The sequence below is a fragment of the Hydra vulgaris genome, chromosome 11 (genome assembly GCF_038396675.1).
Source record: "Hydra vulgaris chromosome 11, alternate assembly HydraT2T_AEP".
Taxonomy (NCBI): domain Eukaryota; kingdom Metazoa; phylum Cnidaria; class Hydrozoa; order Anthoathecata; family Hydridae; genus Hydra; species Hydra vulgaris.
In genome coordinates, this window is record NC_088930.1 from 26,417,316 (window position 1) to 26,434,838 (window position 17,523).

At 25.2% G+C, this 17,523-nt stretch overlaps 1 protein-coding gene across 2 annotated transcripts in view; it reads right to left on the reverse strand.

Annotated features, from left to right (window-relative positions):
• LOC100213067 (peroxisomal trans-2-enoyl-CoA reductase) overlaps positions 1-17,523 on the reverse strand; it is a 44,688-nt gene that overhangs the window by 20,608 nt on the left and 6,557 nt on the right. For both annotated transcript variants that reach the window (XR_010641861.1, XM_065810605.1), the window contains exons 2-4: positions 15,711-15,876; positions 5,394-5,475; positions 4,925-5,021 (exon numbers count right to left, since the gene is read on the reverse strand). Coding sequence is in view for 1 of the 2 variants with exons in the window: in XM_065810605.1 (XP_065666677.1) it covers positions 4,925-5,021; positions 5,394-5,475; positions 15,711-15,876 (345 nt within the window). In the remaining variant the exon portion in view is untranslated. The remainder of the gene's footprint in view (positions 1-4,924; positions 5,022-5,393; positions 5,476-15,710; positions 15,877-17,523) is intronic.

Here is a 17,523-nt window from a genome sequence, read left to right on the forward strand (position 1 = left end):
GTATCAGCCATATGAGGAAATCCAAATTTAAGCATCTTTTTTCAACAAAAAAAAGACAACTTAAAATTTTTTTTTTTGCCTGGAATAATTTTTCAGCAGTTGTTTAGAAGCAGTATTACAATTACTTTTGATTACAATTACTTTACTCTGGCTGAGATAAATAAAAACATTTTGATAGCATCTTATTGTTGGATATCTGGAAAAACAACAACACTCACAAAATAAATAGTGATTTGAAAAACACGAATCATTTTTTTTAATCAAATTTCGAATCAAAGCAACACTTGATTTGCAAATCAAATCGATTTGCAGGGCCCTAATTCATATAGTTTGACATTTAAACTTACTGTTGTGGTTAAAAATGGCTCTTAGTGACACTTTGTCTTTCAAAAAGACAAACCACCCCTTTCAAAATGCAGGTAAATATGCTGATGCATCAACATCAGAGGAGCATTGACAATAAGAAACCTTCTTAACCTGCATTAGCATTTCATAAAATCTTTTGCAAAGAAGATATTATTTGGGAAAAAACAAGAACATTAAGGGTAGAAAATAAACAGTTTGAAAGAAAAATTAGAGAGGCACTAGAAATACAAAAAATAAAAAATGTGTAAAACAGCGAGATTAATCTTGTTGAGGCCAATATGTCAAAACAGTGTTTTGGAAGTCTTTTTTTAAATTTAAAAGCAAAAGAAGCCATTCAACCACTGATGTCAATAGTAACAATTTTATATAAACTATAACTAGGGGTGAGCAAAACTGGATATCGGGTCCAGTTTGCTTAAAAACTATTGTTTTTTAACAAAAAATAAAAAAAGACATATTTTCATAGTTTTTTAAATAAACTTTTTTAATTTGTTTTTTCATCAATTTTTTTTATTATTTTTGAAATTTTTATAAAATTTCACTTCTTTTGAGACCCAACATGATATGCTTTTAAGAAACTTTTTTCTTCAAAATATTAGGGACCCGTCTGATGTTAAAGGGTCTTGAGCAACCCCTAAAATTTTTTATTATTCAAAAATTTTTTAAATTTAGTTTTAATTTATTACATAAAACACATTTAGGGGGTATCAGCAGACATTTTCAAAAGATGTTATCTTATGAGGCACCCTAATAGGCAAAAACTGAGGGCAAAATAATTGCAATAAATATTTATAACAAATTTTTTCAGGGTTTAGATAAATATCTGTATTTTTGATCAAAAAAGTATGGTTTTTTTCTTTCTTCTCAAAAAAAAGTATAACTTACATTTTAAATTGGCTAAAAAACATTTATTACATGGTGCGGCGTTGTTTTTATAACTTATTTAACAATTTAATTCAATCTTTGTTATTTAGATTCATAATATAGTTTGCAAATGTATATATTCAAAATGAGTATAGAATTACTCATTTTAGGTATTTTTAATACCATTACCAAAAAAAAGAATACGTTCTTAAGTTATAACTATAATATTTGTAATTTTATAAGTAGCAATATGAAACACAAATTAAATATATGTGTTGCATTATATCATTTAACAAGTGAAATAAAACTATATAAAATATAGCAAATACTTAAATAATATATCAAGTATTTTTCAGGTTTTTATAATATTTACAAATATACTCTTGGTTTAGATTTAGATTAATGATAATGATAAATATTAAACATGCGATAAATATGTATAAAGGAAACGAAACATGCAAGTTTGAAAACAAATTTAAGTTAAGATCTAATAAAAAAAAAGAAATTGTTCATTATTAAAGCAGCTAAACCAGAAGTTACAGGTAATTTCTAATTATAAGAAACTTGAGCAATTTAATATATATGACATATTTTAAGATACAGAGTGATCTAAATTATCTCATTAAAATATAATGAACAAAAACAAATATGCATTTAGATACTCAACTTCCAACAGGCATGGAAATACTACAACATCTAGCATACCTGCAATCTATACAGCCTAAAATCAGTTTGGTTATGTGCTCGCTTCGTAAAAATTTTGAAAGTTGTGAAAATTTGGATTGGAACTGTGTTTTAGCTAGGGTTAAGAAACCCTGGATAAAAGAAGTTGTTAGTGACACTCAACTATTCGAAAATCATATTAAACTTGGCGAGCAGTATTCTAATTTAAAAAAAAACGAAAAAAGAGGCTTTTCTAAAGATTTAACAAATTAGAAAAACTTTGAGAATTACTTAAAAAAAGTTTTTCAGGTAGGCAAGCCAGATTTTAAGAACATTATTAAGACCGACAAAAAAAGGTCTGACAAGGATAAGCTTGAAGACTTGATGTTTTTGGAAGATCAGGAAGGAGAAAGAAAGTTTATTCTAGGGACAGAGAATAAGAAATTTAGTAGAAAGGTAAAACTTTACAATTGAAAGTATTAAGTGGTATTTTTCTTATAAAACATTTTGTTATAGTTTATATTATTTTATGCTTGTAGACAGCAGAGAGTATTAGAAAGAAAAATAGAAGGAAGGATGTGCAATCAGCAAAATCTAATTATGAAATTAAACTCAATTCTGATTTGAGTTCGGATTCATCTTATGATTCTGATTTTAAGCCTAGTGACTATTATCATAAAGAACCATCTCAATCTAACTGTACAGTAACTGCAGAAATTCCAATAGATGTGTATGCCGGGAACGTTGCCCTAATGGCTACATTAAGTGATGTTTCTCGAAATGTTTTGCAAAAAGTGACAAGTGCCATTTTAAATGAAGCTGGTGTTGAACTTACAGATATACATTGCAGTAAACCAACAGCCTTTAGAAAAATGAAATTAGCAAATGAAAATGTCAACCTTAACAAAAGAGGATGTAAAAAATGCAATAGAAGCTTTTCCTTATCCATATGTTATACATTTTGATGGAAAAACTCTTTATGAAATTAATGCAGGAAAAAAGTTCAAGGTTGACAGGCTGGCAGTTCTTGTGAACATTGAGGGTTAGACACACCTACTAGGTGTTCCTCCTTTAACTTCCTCTTCTGGTGACGATTAATATACAAGTATTATGAGCCTACTAAAGGAATATAAACTAGAATCAAAAGTAGGAGGTCTTTGTTTTGATACAACTGCAAGCAATGGTTCAATCACAAATATATCCAACGATTTAAATAAATATTTTTTAAAATTAGCATGCAGGCATCACATAACAGAATTAAGAATGGTGCATTTTCGGAAACATACAACAAATGAGTTGACTACAGGACCAGAAAACTTATTTTTTTTTAAATTTAAGAGCCTACTTGAACATCCTAATTTTAGCTATGCCCCAAGTGATCTGTGCAAGTTTAACTGGAAGGAGGTGAGTGGAAGTATAAGTGAAAAGGCTGCTGAAGATTCTATAAATTTTTGCAAAGCATTTATAGAATGATAATGGGATAGGAGAAGATAAATGTGAAGACAGAAGAGAGCTGGCTGAATTAGTTGTGACTTATATATCACCTTCTGTTTATAAAATTAGGAAAACTGGAGATATCCATGATGCCTGTTTTCTTGGTAAAACAATTTATTATCTGAAAATGCAGCTTTTATTTTCTTAACTTGACTTCGTTCAAAAAACAATGATCTTAAAAAAGAAATCAAGCTTATCATGGAGTTTGTGGTCTGTTTTTATGCCAAGTAGTATGCCTTTACATGAAAAACAAAAAATTGCAGCTGCAATTCTTTCATTTAAAATGTCTAAGACTGAACACTTTAAAAATAAAAACAAAGAAAATAAAGACAACAGAAAAGAGATAGAAAAAAATGCTAATACTGAGAAAGATCCATTAAGCTTAAACCCTTTGGTAGATAAATTTTCTTCCCTTATGTTTAGTTTTAGTGGTTTAACTAAAAAAAAAATGAGAAACTGCCTTTCACTTCCACCGCAATACTTGCATACACAGTGTTGGTTTAAAATTTTTGAAAGTTGTGCCAATGGCCTCATTGTTGTCAATGACCATTCGGAAAGAGCTGTCAGCATGATGCAACAATATGTCCATCATTACAACAACAAAGAGGAAAAGCAGAACAGATTGATATCAGTTGACAGAGTTTGCTCTGCTTTCAGGATTTCTGGAAAAAGCTCCATCAGTCTTATTAAAAAAAGAGTAACTGATAGTTTTTCCTCCTTAGCGAAGAAACAAAATACGAACAAAAAAATAAGATTAATGCAATAAACTATAGATGAAACTTCTACAAAAATTTTTTAAATATTAATAAAAAATTTTTTTGATTTGATAAGTAATATTGAATCGTGATATGCAAAAACCACATATGTTACAAAATCAACATTTTTGGTAAATTTGAAAAAACCTTTTTATTTCTTAAGTGATAATGATTTTTATTTAAAGAACACTTGAAAACCGTGTATTTACTAATGATGTAAGGTACTTCGGCACATGTTTGATTTTTTCAGAATATCATTGATACTTCACATAAGGAAGTTTTTTTGCAATAAAATCTCCAAATTTTGCAAAAAAGTAAAAAAAAAGCTAAGTGTGGTTTTTGATGACAAATTAAAAAATTGAAGTCATAACTTAAGAAGTATTTTATTTTATTCTGATTAAAATATTACAAATAAAAAACGTACATAAAATAAGTAATTCTATTCTTATTTTGAATATATACATTTGCAAACTATATTGTGAATCTAAATAACAAAGATTTAATTTAATTGTTGAATAGGTCATAAAAACAATGCCACACCACATAATAAACGTTTTTTTAGCCGATTTAAAATGTAAGTTATACTGTTTTTTGAGAAGAAAGAAAAAAAACATTTAATTTGCTATATTTTCTATAACTTAACAGAAATTTAAAATGAGAAATTTAAAACTAGAAATTTAAACTGAAAAATTTCAAAATAGTAGTTTGAGAAAAGTATTTTTCCCTGAACTTTTTAAGCTTGAAAACCTAAAAAGAGATATTATAGTAATAAAAAGATTTACTGGTGCAATTGCATTTATTCGTATGCCATTTTCAGCCCATTCTAATGCTAAAGTTTGAGTCAAATTTATGATACCAGCTCTAGCTGCAGCAGAATGCCTACATAAATAACAAGAAAAATCAGATAATTAGTTTTTAAAAATTCCAACAGGTTGCTCTAGGTTTTAATTAATATTAATATTTAAACATTTTAAGCATGCAGGGTAAGCATATTTTGTGTTAAAAATGTAGGGTATTGAAGGTGCAGAGTGTTTGAAGTTTAATTATTAACAGTTTCACAATTACTGAGTTATATATTCCAACAAAAAATTGTACAACACTATATTATTTTATGTTTAATCAACGCTGTTTTTTTTTTTTTTTAATTGAAACAAGTTTAATAGTGTTATACTAAGTTAGGAATCAGGAAGAATCCACTTGATTGTGTATTAACATCATTCTTTTAAGATTTTAACAAGTATTAAAGCTTACGACATTCCAGGCATTCCATTAAAATTTGATACAACTATATTTACAATACTTCCTCCATTTTTTCCCATCCATGCATGATATGCTAAAAAAAGATCTACATTAAATAAAAATTCAAAAGGTAATTCAAATAATACTTAAAATATTTTATACATAAATCCAGATATATATATACATATATATATATATATATATATATATATATATATATATATATATATATATATATATATATATATATATATATATATACATATATATATATATATATATATATATATATATATATATATATATATATATATATATATATATATATATATATATATATATATTATATATATATATATATATAAATATATATATATATAAATATATATATATATATATATATATATATACACATACATATATATATATATATACATATATATATATGTTAATGCGGTAGTGGTAGAGCGCTCGCTTCATTAGCGAGAGGTTCCGAGTTCAATCCCCACCATGTCCCTGGTAGTACCGCACTCAACTCGTTTCTCCACACAGCAGCCTTGTTCGTCAAGGTCCATGTTTTGGAGTTATAGATTTGAGAGAAGGTTATACCATAAATAAGTAGCATCCTCGTCTGTAGTCGCCTTCTTGGCCTTGAGGAGGTGAATTAACAAAAAAAAAAATATATATATACATAGAGAGAGAGAGAGAGAGAGAGAGAGAGAGAGAGAGAGAGAGAGAGAGAGAGAGAGAGAGAGAAAGAGAGAGTTGATTTTTAAATATTAAACATTATTTCAAAAAATATCAGATTAGAAATTATTTTCATTAAATTAATGAAAATCGTTGTAAAAATCATTAAGTAAAACATTTTTTGAAGATTTGAAAACATTCCAGCAATGCGTTTCAAAATCAATTGTTTCTTTTTTTTTTCTTTTTTAATTCTGATTCAAAATTGATATTTTTAAAAGTTAAAACAAATTTGCTTAATTAGAATTGACAGTAACTTATTTTCTTAATTTGCGACAGTAATTTTATTATGTCACTAATGAATTTCATTAATTTTAATCTAAAACAACTTATGGACATTTGAATTTTAAAGTTTTAAATAAATCAATATATTTAAAAAATGATATAAAAAAATTAATTAAACAGAAAAAATTGTAACAGCAAAAAAAAAGGTGAGAAAATTGTAATAGCAAACAGTTTTCAAACTGGATATAACGTTGCAAAAGGAAATCAGTTCTTTTAAAATAGAAATTGATCAGAAAGAAACTAAAGGAGTCGAAAGAGGTTGTATTCTTCATTCTACAAAGGGTGCGTCCCTTTGTAGAATGAAGAATACAACCTCTTTTAATAGTGTCAATCATATAGGTAACAAAATAAGAAAAATAATTATTGGAAAAGTCATATAATGAAAAAGTAAGAATTTCATTAATGATTGCCAAAATAATGGCTAAATTTACTTTAGTGAGGGGTGCCCTCAATGCGGAGGCCTGCAAAACTGAAGGACTAGGGTATGACCCCAAAAAACTATTTTAGAGTACTTAATTGGAATTGTAGTGTTAATTGTATGTTAATTGTAGTCTAAAGAGAATTTTAACAATCTATATATTTTTTATAACTTAAATATTTTAAATTTTTTATTTTATAATTTTTTATATAATATTTAATTTATTTAATAATAGTTAATTCTAATAGTTAGGAATTGTTTGTGTAAAAATCTTTACAGTCAGGATTTAAATAATAATTCAATCTCCCTTTATTGGGAAGTGTAGGGAGCCTAGCCCACGGCTATAACTATATATAAAATTTATTTACAAATTTATATGCTAATTTCTTTATTTTTGACATATAAAGAAAAATACAGATGAGTTATTGACAAAATTTATGACAAAGTTATGACAAAAAAAGCACTGCGTAGATCCCTACTCTTTGAACTTTTTTTTTTAATACTTATTAATTCCCAAAAAGGCGACAAAAGGCTGTAAACAGCCACTAAAAGGTTAGGAGTAACTAGAAAACAAAGAATATTGTTAAAGAGCTAGGAAATGGTTGACAAAAAACTTGAAAAGTTGTAGATTGTTAAAGTCAGAAAAATATGAAAATGGAAGAGAGTTGTAAAGCATTGATGTGCTTGTGATGTAAAGAAAAAAATTAGATAAATAAAAGTTTTTAGAGCATGAAGGGACAGATACAGTAAAAGGATGCAACTTTTCTAAATAACGGGTCAAGGGATAATGAGTTTTGGTTGATGGAACTAGAGATGATAGTTTGAGCAGCAACCATAATAGTATTTGCAGAAAAAAGAAAAAGATGCAACCTAATGACATCATCAACCTTATGACATCATCAACCTTATGACATCATCAACCTTATGACATCATCAACCTTATGACATCATCAACCTTATGACATCATCAACCTTATGACATCATCAACCTTATGACATCATCAACCTTATGAAAATTGGAGAGTGGCTCAAGCTTGGCAGATAGAGGAGGTCCAACTACATTTACAATGTGTTTTTTGGACTTGGTTTTAAAGAGAAAAAGCACTATTAGAAGAACCAACCCAAATACAAAAACAAGGATGAATAAAAAATGTGTAGAGGTAGAGAACAAAATCACAAGTAAGAAAATGGCAAGCATGATAAAAAGAAACAACCCAGGGCTCAAATTAGGCATATTGCAAATTGTGATAAACTGCTTTTCACACCTTCGCATTTTTTGTTGTTGTTGTTTTTTTTAATATATTTGCGATTTTTTTTTTCTTTTCTAATGTAGCATTTTTTTGAACCAAAAGTAATATCTTTTTTTTATTAGGGGTCATAAAGTACATCATGCTAAACTTATCTTTTGAATAGAAGTGTGATCATTTGCTCTCTCGCGCTGAGATTTTCATTCAACATAAAGCGCTTTTGAATTTTGAAGCCAATAATATTTTAAAGTTATATTTACTTTGATTTACTGAATGGATAAAGTACATCACAGTAAATCTACATATAAACTAAATCAAAACAACAAGTTAAGTTACTACAGTAACTCAGTTAAGCAACTATTGATATGATATACAATATCAGATTTAGAACATAGTGCAAGTAAGGAATAAAATTTCATTTAAATCATATTTTCAATAGTTAATTTTTTTTTTGTTTCTTGAAAACAGTTTTTAAAGTAGAAACATTCTATTGCAAAAATTAAACCAGTGATTATTGCAAACATTATAGCATATTTTATAACTTTTTACAATAACAATTCAATACTCTTTAAAAATAACATGTGTTTTATTGTCAGCATGAACATATTAAATAGTTTTCTATAACTAATTAAAGCAGTTTAAATATTGTAATATTTGCGTTTTTACTTTTACTTTTTCACTTTTACTTTTTTAAGTATCAAGTAATGATATTACTTTTAGTAATTGTTTTTATGTCAAGTAAAAACAATTACTAAAAGTAATATTGTAATTGTATTAAAACGTTACTTGCCCATTACACTATAACTGCAAATCAAATTTTAAATAATAACTTAAGCTGTAAATTAAGACAGTAACTTATGCTATTTTGAAATCTGCCAAATGAGAAAATTATAAGATAATATTTAAATATGAGAGATATTATGTTAAAAAAAATAACAAATACGATCTAATGTAGAAAAATACAATTTTATACTAACACTTTCCACAAAGCGGCGTCAGGGAAAAGGGGGGAAGGGAGTCGAAAAAATTTTCTCGATTTCGAGGAGTCAGTGAAAGGGTTGCCATTGATCAATATAGGAAAGTTAACAATATTGTGAGTTGCTGCTGAGTTTTTTTGAAGTTACAATGCACAAACCATTGCAAGCGCCAAACTGTTACAGAAGAGAGATCAGATTCAAGATTGACTGCCAGTATTAGGCAATTAAAAAAAAAGATTTTTTGTCAAGACAAAAGCATCAAGTTGAGTCATTAACAAAAAGAGCCACTTTAGATGTAAAGTAGAGGATTCAGAAATTGACATTCATCGATATTGGTTGTCAAAAAGATTATTAATGTAAATAAAAAACAACACAGGACCAAGGATAGAACCTTGAGTTGCCCCAGAAATTACTGGATATGAAGAAGAGTGTTGGCCTTCAAAGATGACTTTAATAAAGTGTCAGGTTAAAAATTGTCAGAAAAAAATTATTATTAAGTACCTGTAATTATTAATTTAAATAAACTTAGGCAATTTTTTATATACCTATTTTTAATGCTTAAGAAACCCATGTGGCCTTGATCAAAAAAAAATATTACACACCATTCTATATTCATTGATATTTCAAAAAATGTAAAGATTTTGATCTGCAAGTGTATGGATTTCCATGTATGGATAATGGGGCATGGTTCCCACTTTTTCGTAGCTGAATATTGCAATTGATTTTTTATTACCTTCCAGACTAGCTGGAGTTCTAAAAATTTTGTCAGTTTTTTAGCGCCAATAAATCTGCATGTTAAATTTGCTTTCAGGGCCCCAAGACAGGGGCAAGTGCCCATTTTTTTGTAATGAAAAAATTCCTAATCAGCACCAATATCAATATCAACTTTATGGAAACAGATATTGTAAAAGTTTTTGTTGTTTTTATACTGTGCAGCACAACCATCTAAAAAATAAAGAATCTTTGAAGATTAGGATAATTTTCTTCTAAATAATAAACTATTTGCTTCTTCTGACATGAAGCAAAATTATTTTTCTTTAAGCTGGTCATTTTCGTTTAATAAATAGAGGGCAAAGGTAACATGCATCGACATTGGCACCAATTGTAACTTTGGATTTCATCATGAATCGTAAATGCGTAGTTTTCTGCAAAATTACTTTAGAAAATACAGCAGTCTTTTACAAAATTTTCCTTTTTTTGCCTAAGGTATCTTGCTTGACATTTTGCAATGTAGGAATGAGTGTTAACTTGTTTATTGTCTCTGATAACATCAACTTGTATTCTTCAATTGTCGTTGTCTGACAGATCAATGTTGCTCTGTCTGTTTTCTTTTAAATTCAAAAAGTTTTAAATTATAAAATGTAAAATTCTGTTAAAATCATATATATATAAATCACCCCTGTACATATATATATTAATATATATATATATATATATATATATATATATATATATATATATATATATATATATATATATATATATATATATATATATATATATATATATATATATATATATATATATATATATATATATATATATATATATATATATATATATATATATATATATATATATATATATATATATATATATATATATATATATATATATATATATATATATATATATATATATATATATATATATATATATATATATATATATATATATATATATATATATATATATATATATATATATATATATATATATATATATATATATATATATATATATATATATATATATATATATATATATATATATATATATATATATATATATATATATATATATATATATATATATATATATATATATATATATATATATATATATATATATATATATATATATATATATATATATATATATATATATATATATATATATATATATATATATATATATATATATATATATATATATATATATATATATATATATATATATATATATATATATATATATATATATATATATATATATATATATATATATATATATATATATATATATATATATATATATATATATATATATATATATATATATATATATATATATATATATATATATATATATATATATATATATATATATATATATATATATATATATATATATATATATATATATATATATATATATATATATATATATATATATATATATATATATATATATATATATATATATATATATATATATATATATATATATATATATATATATATATATATATATATATATATATATATATATATATATATATATATATATATATATATATATATATATATATATATATATATATATATATATATATATATATATATATATATATATATATATATATATATATATATATATATATATATATATATATATATATATATATATATATATATATATATATATATATATATATATATATATATATATATATATATATATATATATATATATATATATATATATATATATATATATATATATATATATATATATATATATATATATATATATATATATATATATAAATATATATATATATATATATATATATTATTTTAGATGATGACTGTTTTTAATCCATATACTTGCAAATCAAAAATCTTATAATATATTACTTTCTTAAAACATTTTAAGAAAAATCATTAAATACAGAATGGATAAAATTTGAAGACAATATTTTCAAAGTTATCTTTACTTTATAAAGAATGCAAAAAAAAATTTTTTTTTGAGAAAAGTGGGGTATGACCCCCACGCACATTTATCGGCACTACAGAAATGCCAAAAGTTTCAGAGCCCCAGCTAGTCTGGAAGGTGGTGAATAATCAATTGCAATACTCCACTACAAAAAAATAGGGACCATGCCCCATTATCCATATATGGAAATCCATATACTTTCAGATCAAAATCTTTATATTTTTTGAAAGATCAATGAATATAAAATGAAATGTAATATATTTTTTTTGATATCGTCAAGGCCACATGAGTTTCTTGAGCATCAAAATCAGGTGTATAAAAAATTGCCTAATGATTGATTTATGAAAAAAAAATGTTCAACTCTTATTTTACTAAGTACTCTCAACTGTAAAGAAATCAGCAAAATCTGATATATAGGATGACATTTGTAAAAATGTCTGGGTCCTTTGACATGGAATTACCCTTATGTGAATTTATGTAACTTGTTACATTATCTTTTATTAGTTTTTGCATAACTTTACTGATGTTTGATTATGAGAATATTGGTCGATAAATTTGTTGGACCATTTTTTTTTTTGCTTTTTTTTAGACAGTAATGTTTATGTAAAGTGATCAACAGTAATCACCCATTATGATGATATTCTACTGCCCCTGGCTTCTCTATTCCTTTTATTTCCCGATGATACCGTTCCCCCTGCTCCTTACTCACTTCATCTAAGTTTATAAGATAATTATGCAAGAAACAGACTTTGAGGCTCATCAGGCAACACATCTAAAGAACTGTTTTATCAGGCAATATATCTATAGTACTGTTTCATCAGGCAACATATCTATAGTTTATTGTGAAATCATTTCACACTACCTCTATACCAACAACAAAAAAGAACTTTTAAAAATAATATCCTTTACTTTTGTACTCATCATTGTTTTAAAGCTGGCATCAAACTTCATTTTACAAATATTAGACTAAAAACAAATTTTAGTTTAGCTTAAGATAAATTAGAAAACTTTTTTTGCACAACTATATATAAAATAATCACCATTTTTAATCTTTTCTTGCAGTGTAAATCTTTTTTGAGCCTACTAAAGTATAAAATGCAATTCTCTCTTAGTGTCAAGATTTATGTGGACTGAATGCGCAATAGATAATGAAGCATAAGAAATTTCAAAGAATTTATTTCAAAGAAAATTCAAAGAATTAATAAAATGTAGCCTAAAAAATTTATAAGAATATCCTTTGCATAACAGAACACAATTTAAATTAATTTTTGATGAGTCTATAAAAAGTTTTTTTTTTTTACGCAATGTCAAATCAATTTATTACACTGTCAATAGGATGGAAGTAAAAATGGAACAAAAAATGTAAAAAGACTTTTTAAAACCACAATTAGCCAGCTATGCCATTAATCAGAACTATTAAACTAACAACAAATGATTTCATTGGCCAACTTAGAACAATGGTAACATTTATTTCTAAGCTAACAACATTTAATCGATAAAAAAGTTTATTTTACATTTCAACTTTTTCTTAATGTTAAAATATGAGAAATTGGTAGATAATGCAATTTTTTAATTAGTTTTTTCAGAATCAACCAATTATCTTAAAAATTAGATTATTAAAAAAGTTTTTTCATTAAAATTTTTTCCAAAAATAAAACATTAGTAAATTTATTAGTGTTAATAAACTATCATTATATAAAAATATAATTAAAATGAATCTTATAAATACTTAGAAACATCTAAAAACATTTATACTAATAATAATAACAACAACAAAAGAGTCACTAACAATAATTATAACTATATTCACAATATAAATAAAAACAAGTACATAGTTTTACAGAAGCATATAGTACCAGTTAATTTATTGAAAAGGTAAATGTAATTAAACATTAGTTAATTCAAAGCTAAGTTATTTAATTTAAAGGAATTAAAAACAAATATCTGAGGGTTAACAGGTGACAAACGGTGTAGCAATAGAGGTAGAAGATATTATAATTTAAATTTTCACCACGACTTAACGTATTGTTTAAGAAAGGTGAAATAGCCATCTCCGATTTCTGCTGAAACATTTTTTATAATATAAAAATTTAAAAGCATTTGGTTTAGATAGTGATATATTGCAATTAAAACTATGGGTGGCAGTAGGTGGATGCTGAAATCGGATACCATAATTAAGTTTCCATATCAGATCTGCCAGAATTATTCAATTTATTTTAAATAATTTTTATTACGTTAAAAAAGATTGTCACAAAATTGAGGACTGCAAAGAAACTGAATTGGATTTGAAGTAGAAACAGAAACTGATGGAGAGACTGAAGGTGAATTGCTTATTAATTACTTGGAGGAAAAGATTGAATATGAAGAAAATATCAAAAAAAGTCTAAAGAAACTTCGAATACTAATTAAGTTCTTAAAATATTCATTGTTTCGATATGAAGTTCTAAAAGAAACATACACAAAATCTTCAGTCCTTTGTCATGTAAAGGATCTTTACATGACAAAGGACTGCTGCTCGACAATTGTACTAGGTGGATCAGCATTTTTGAGATAATAAAAAGATTTTTGGATGTGTTTTTTTTACAGCTTAGAAGATGCAAAAAAAAAACACTCGAGGAACTAAACTGCTGGATAATGTTAAATGACATTGACTTGGATTTGTTGAAATCGCTGTCTGATTTATTTAAAGTCATTGCTGCTGCAGTTCGCTTGGAAAAATAAAGTACAACAATTTTGGAGTGTGACAGTTATGGAAACGTTAGTTAGCAAATTAAAGATTGTTTAAACTGACATTAGTTCTAAATTTCCTTAGGTGCTATACTCCAGACATGCAAATCGTAAAAAGATTTTGTTGATTTTCCAGGCATAGACAGAATGGCATGCGATCGAACGGTATTGCTGACCACGCAAACGATTTTTTTTGTTGACGACTTGACCACAAATGTTTAAATGTTTTAATGATTTACACATTTCAGAAATGTGCTGAAAAAAGAAATGCTAAGCTAAACTAGGAAAAAAATTTAAAAAACTAACAAAAAAAGAAAACAACTCCTTATGAAAAAGAAAATATACAAGCTTTAAAACTTAAAAAATTCAAACTCTAAGCAAAAATTACTTCTTGTTATGTTTTTAATTGCATTTGAAATAAATTTACTTTAAAACTTATTTTTTTCACTATGTTGCAAAAAAAAATTCAATTTTTTTTTGTATAATTTCTGGTATTTTTTAAAATAACAACCACACATTTTTTCACACTTTGAAAAAAGATATACAAGTTTCTGCTTCAAAATTATTTAATCAAATATTTGCAAAAAAATCTGACTAAAATTAAAAGATTGTGCTAAAGGTAAATAAAGGAAACCAGCACAATCAGCATCCCTTATTACTGAAATTCAAGAAGCAAAATCAATCAACAGCTAAAATGCCAGAAAAAGTAAAGACCTTCACCGATCACTAAAAAGAATATAAAGTAACAGATGTGAAATCTGAAGCAATTTTGAAATTAGAACTAGCATCCACAGAATTTAAGCCAATAATTAGATAAAACTTGTTCGTGAAAGAATAGTGATAAAAAAAATATTTAAGAACTTAGAAATAAAAAAATAAAAACTTTTTTTTAAAGTTATAATGAATTATAAATTGAAATATATAATATTAAAAAAATAAATACCAGAAGAATGTTTAAATATCAACATGATAGTTTAATTTTTTATTTTATAACAAAACATAATCAAAACTCGGATTTTTTCTCGATTCCGATGGAGTTTTTTCTCGATTTCTCCCAACTCTGTTTTTTCTTGATTTTGGATCCTTTGGTTCAAACCCATCACATCCTAGGAAGTACTATGCTTAACTTATTTTTTTATGCATGACCTTGTTTGTTAAAGTTTGGAGTTGAATAGTTGAGAGAAATATAAATAAAACATATAAAGAAGAACACCTTCTCTTAGACAGTAGTATGTTCCATTTAGGTTTGTATCAACAACAGCATTCCATCCTTTAGTATTGATTTCTGAAAATGGTGATATAAACTGCCCTCCACCATTGTTAATAAGAAAATCTAATTTACCAAACTTTGAAACAGTATAGTGCATCAAATTTTTGACCTAAAAAATCATTTATAACTACAGTGTTATGTATCACAAATCTACAAATCAACAAAATGATAAATAAAAAATCATTAAAAGGATGAAATACATAAATTGTTAACATATTCAAATAAAAGAGCTAATAAAATTGACAATACTTCTATATTTCAACAATTTAAGAGTCATTTTTTATAAGATTGAGGCAAAATCAGCAACTTGAAATAGTTGAGTTATTGGATTTGCTTGAAATTTAAAGGGATATCTTCAAACAATTTCATAAGAAAAACCTGAGAATTTGAGACCATAATTCAAAGCAGTTTAAAAGTTATTGTGGTATGAAGTTTCGTAAAATGTTTTTCAAAGTTTTCTATGCTTGAATGAAGCAATTTCACGCAGTTAAAAAAGTTGTTTGAAATGAGAGGAAGTGCTGAGTTTTAATGAATGAAAGAAATTGAGCTTTTAAAATATCTGCAACTTTTTCCTATTACCCAAAACTACCTCAAAATGGCCTTTGACACAAAAAAACAAAACTGCTGTTAGAATTGATATTTATTTAATAAATAACATTTTTTGGTCTCTGGTAGTGGTTATATATGAAATATTTGTTCATTTGAATTCAACTATTACTCTTATTTTAGCAATAAAATACCTGAGCAAGATGGATCATTTTGTTTTTAGCATAGATGACATGAAAGTGATAAACAGATGTCGTAGAGAATGAAATAATATTTTTATTATAGATTCATTAATAGATTTTATAACGTTTTTGTAGTTTTTTTTTCTATCAAAAGTCTTTTTAAATTGAAGATACCTTCATTTAGGCATAACCACCCATTCAAGTCTTTTAATTTATTGAAAACTATTTTAATTTTTCAAAGGTATTAAATATTAATGTAATAATAATAAGGTATTAAATATTTTAATTTAAATCATAAATCTACTTTTTTTATAGCTAAAATAAGTAAGATATTTGAATTCAGGGTTCACAAAGAAACAAATTTCAAGTTTTAAATAACTAACAAAGACCAACCAAAATTGAAAAATTCAATTTATTAAATAGCTACCAATTCTAATAGCACTTTTTTTTTCTGTCAAAAGTTATTTTAAATTAAAGATATCTTCATTTAGGCATAATCACTCATTGAAGTCTTTTAACTTATTGAAAGTATATAAGTCTATAAACCATTTTCAAAAAGCTATATGTCACTAGCTTATTTGAACATTGATCTTTTGCTTCTCAAAGTTAGCATTTTATGAAACTTCAAACCACAATAACTTTTGAATCACTTTAAATTATGGTCTCAAACTTTCTGGGTTTTTTTATAAATCAATTTGAAAATATCCTTGAAAATTTCAAGAAAATCTAAGAAGTCAACGAGCCAACTAGTTGCTTCATTTTTATAAAAAAACAACTTATATTAATCAGACTGGAATGAGTCACAAGACTAATTATGCTATTGTATGAACACAGGTAATAATGCAGACTAATATAAACACTTGGTTAATTATACATAGTTATAAATGTATATTAGTAAAAACTTCCTGAATTAGAAGTTGATTAATTGGAGATTTCTTTATTATTGTTACTTTTTTATATACTAATAGCTAATAATAATAATGGTTTAAAATATAAAAATATATAAACTGTAATGGTAGGGTAATCCA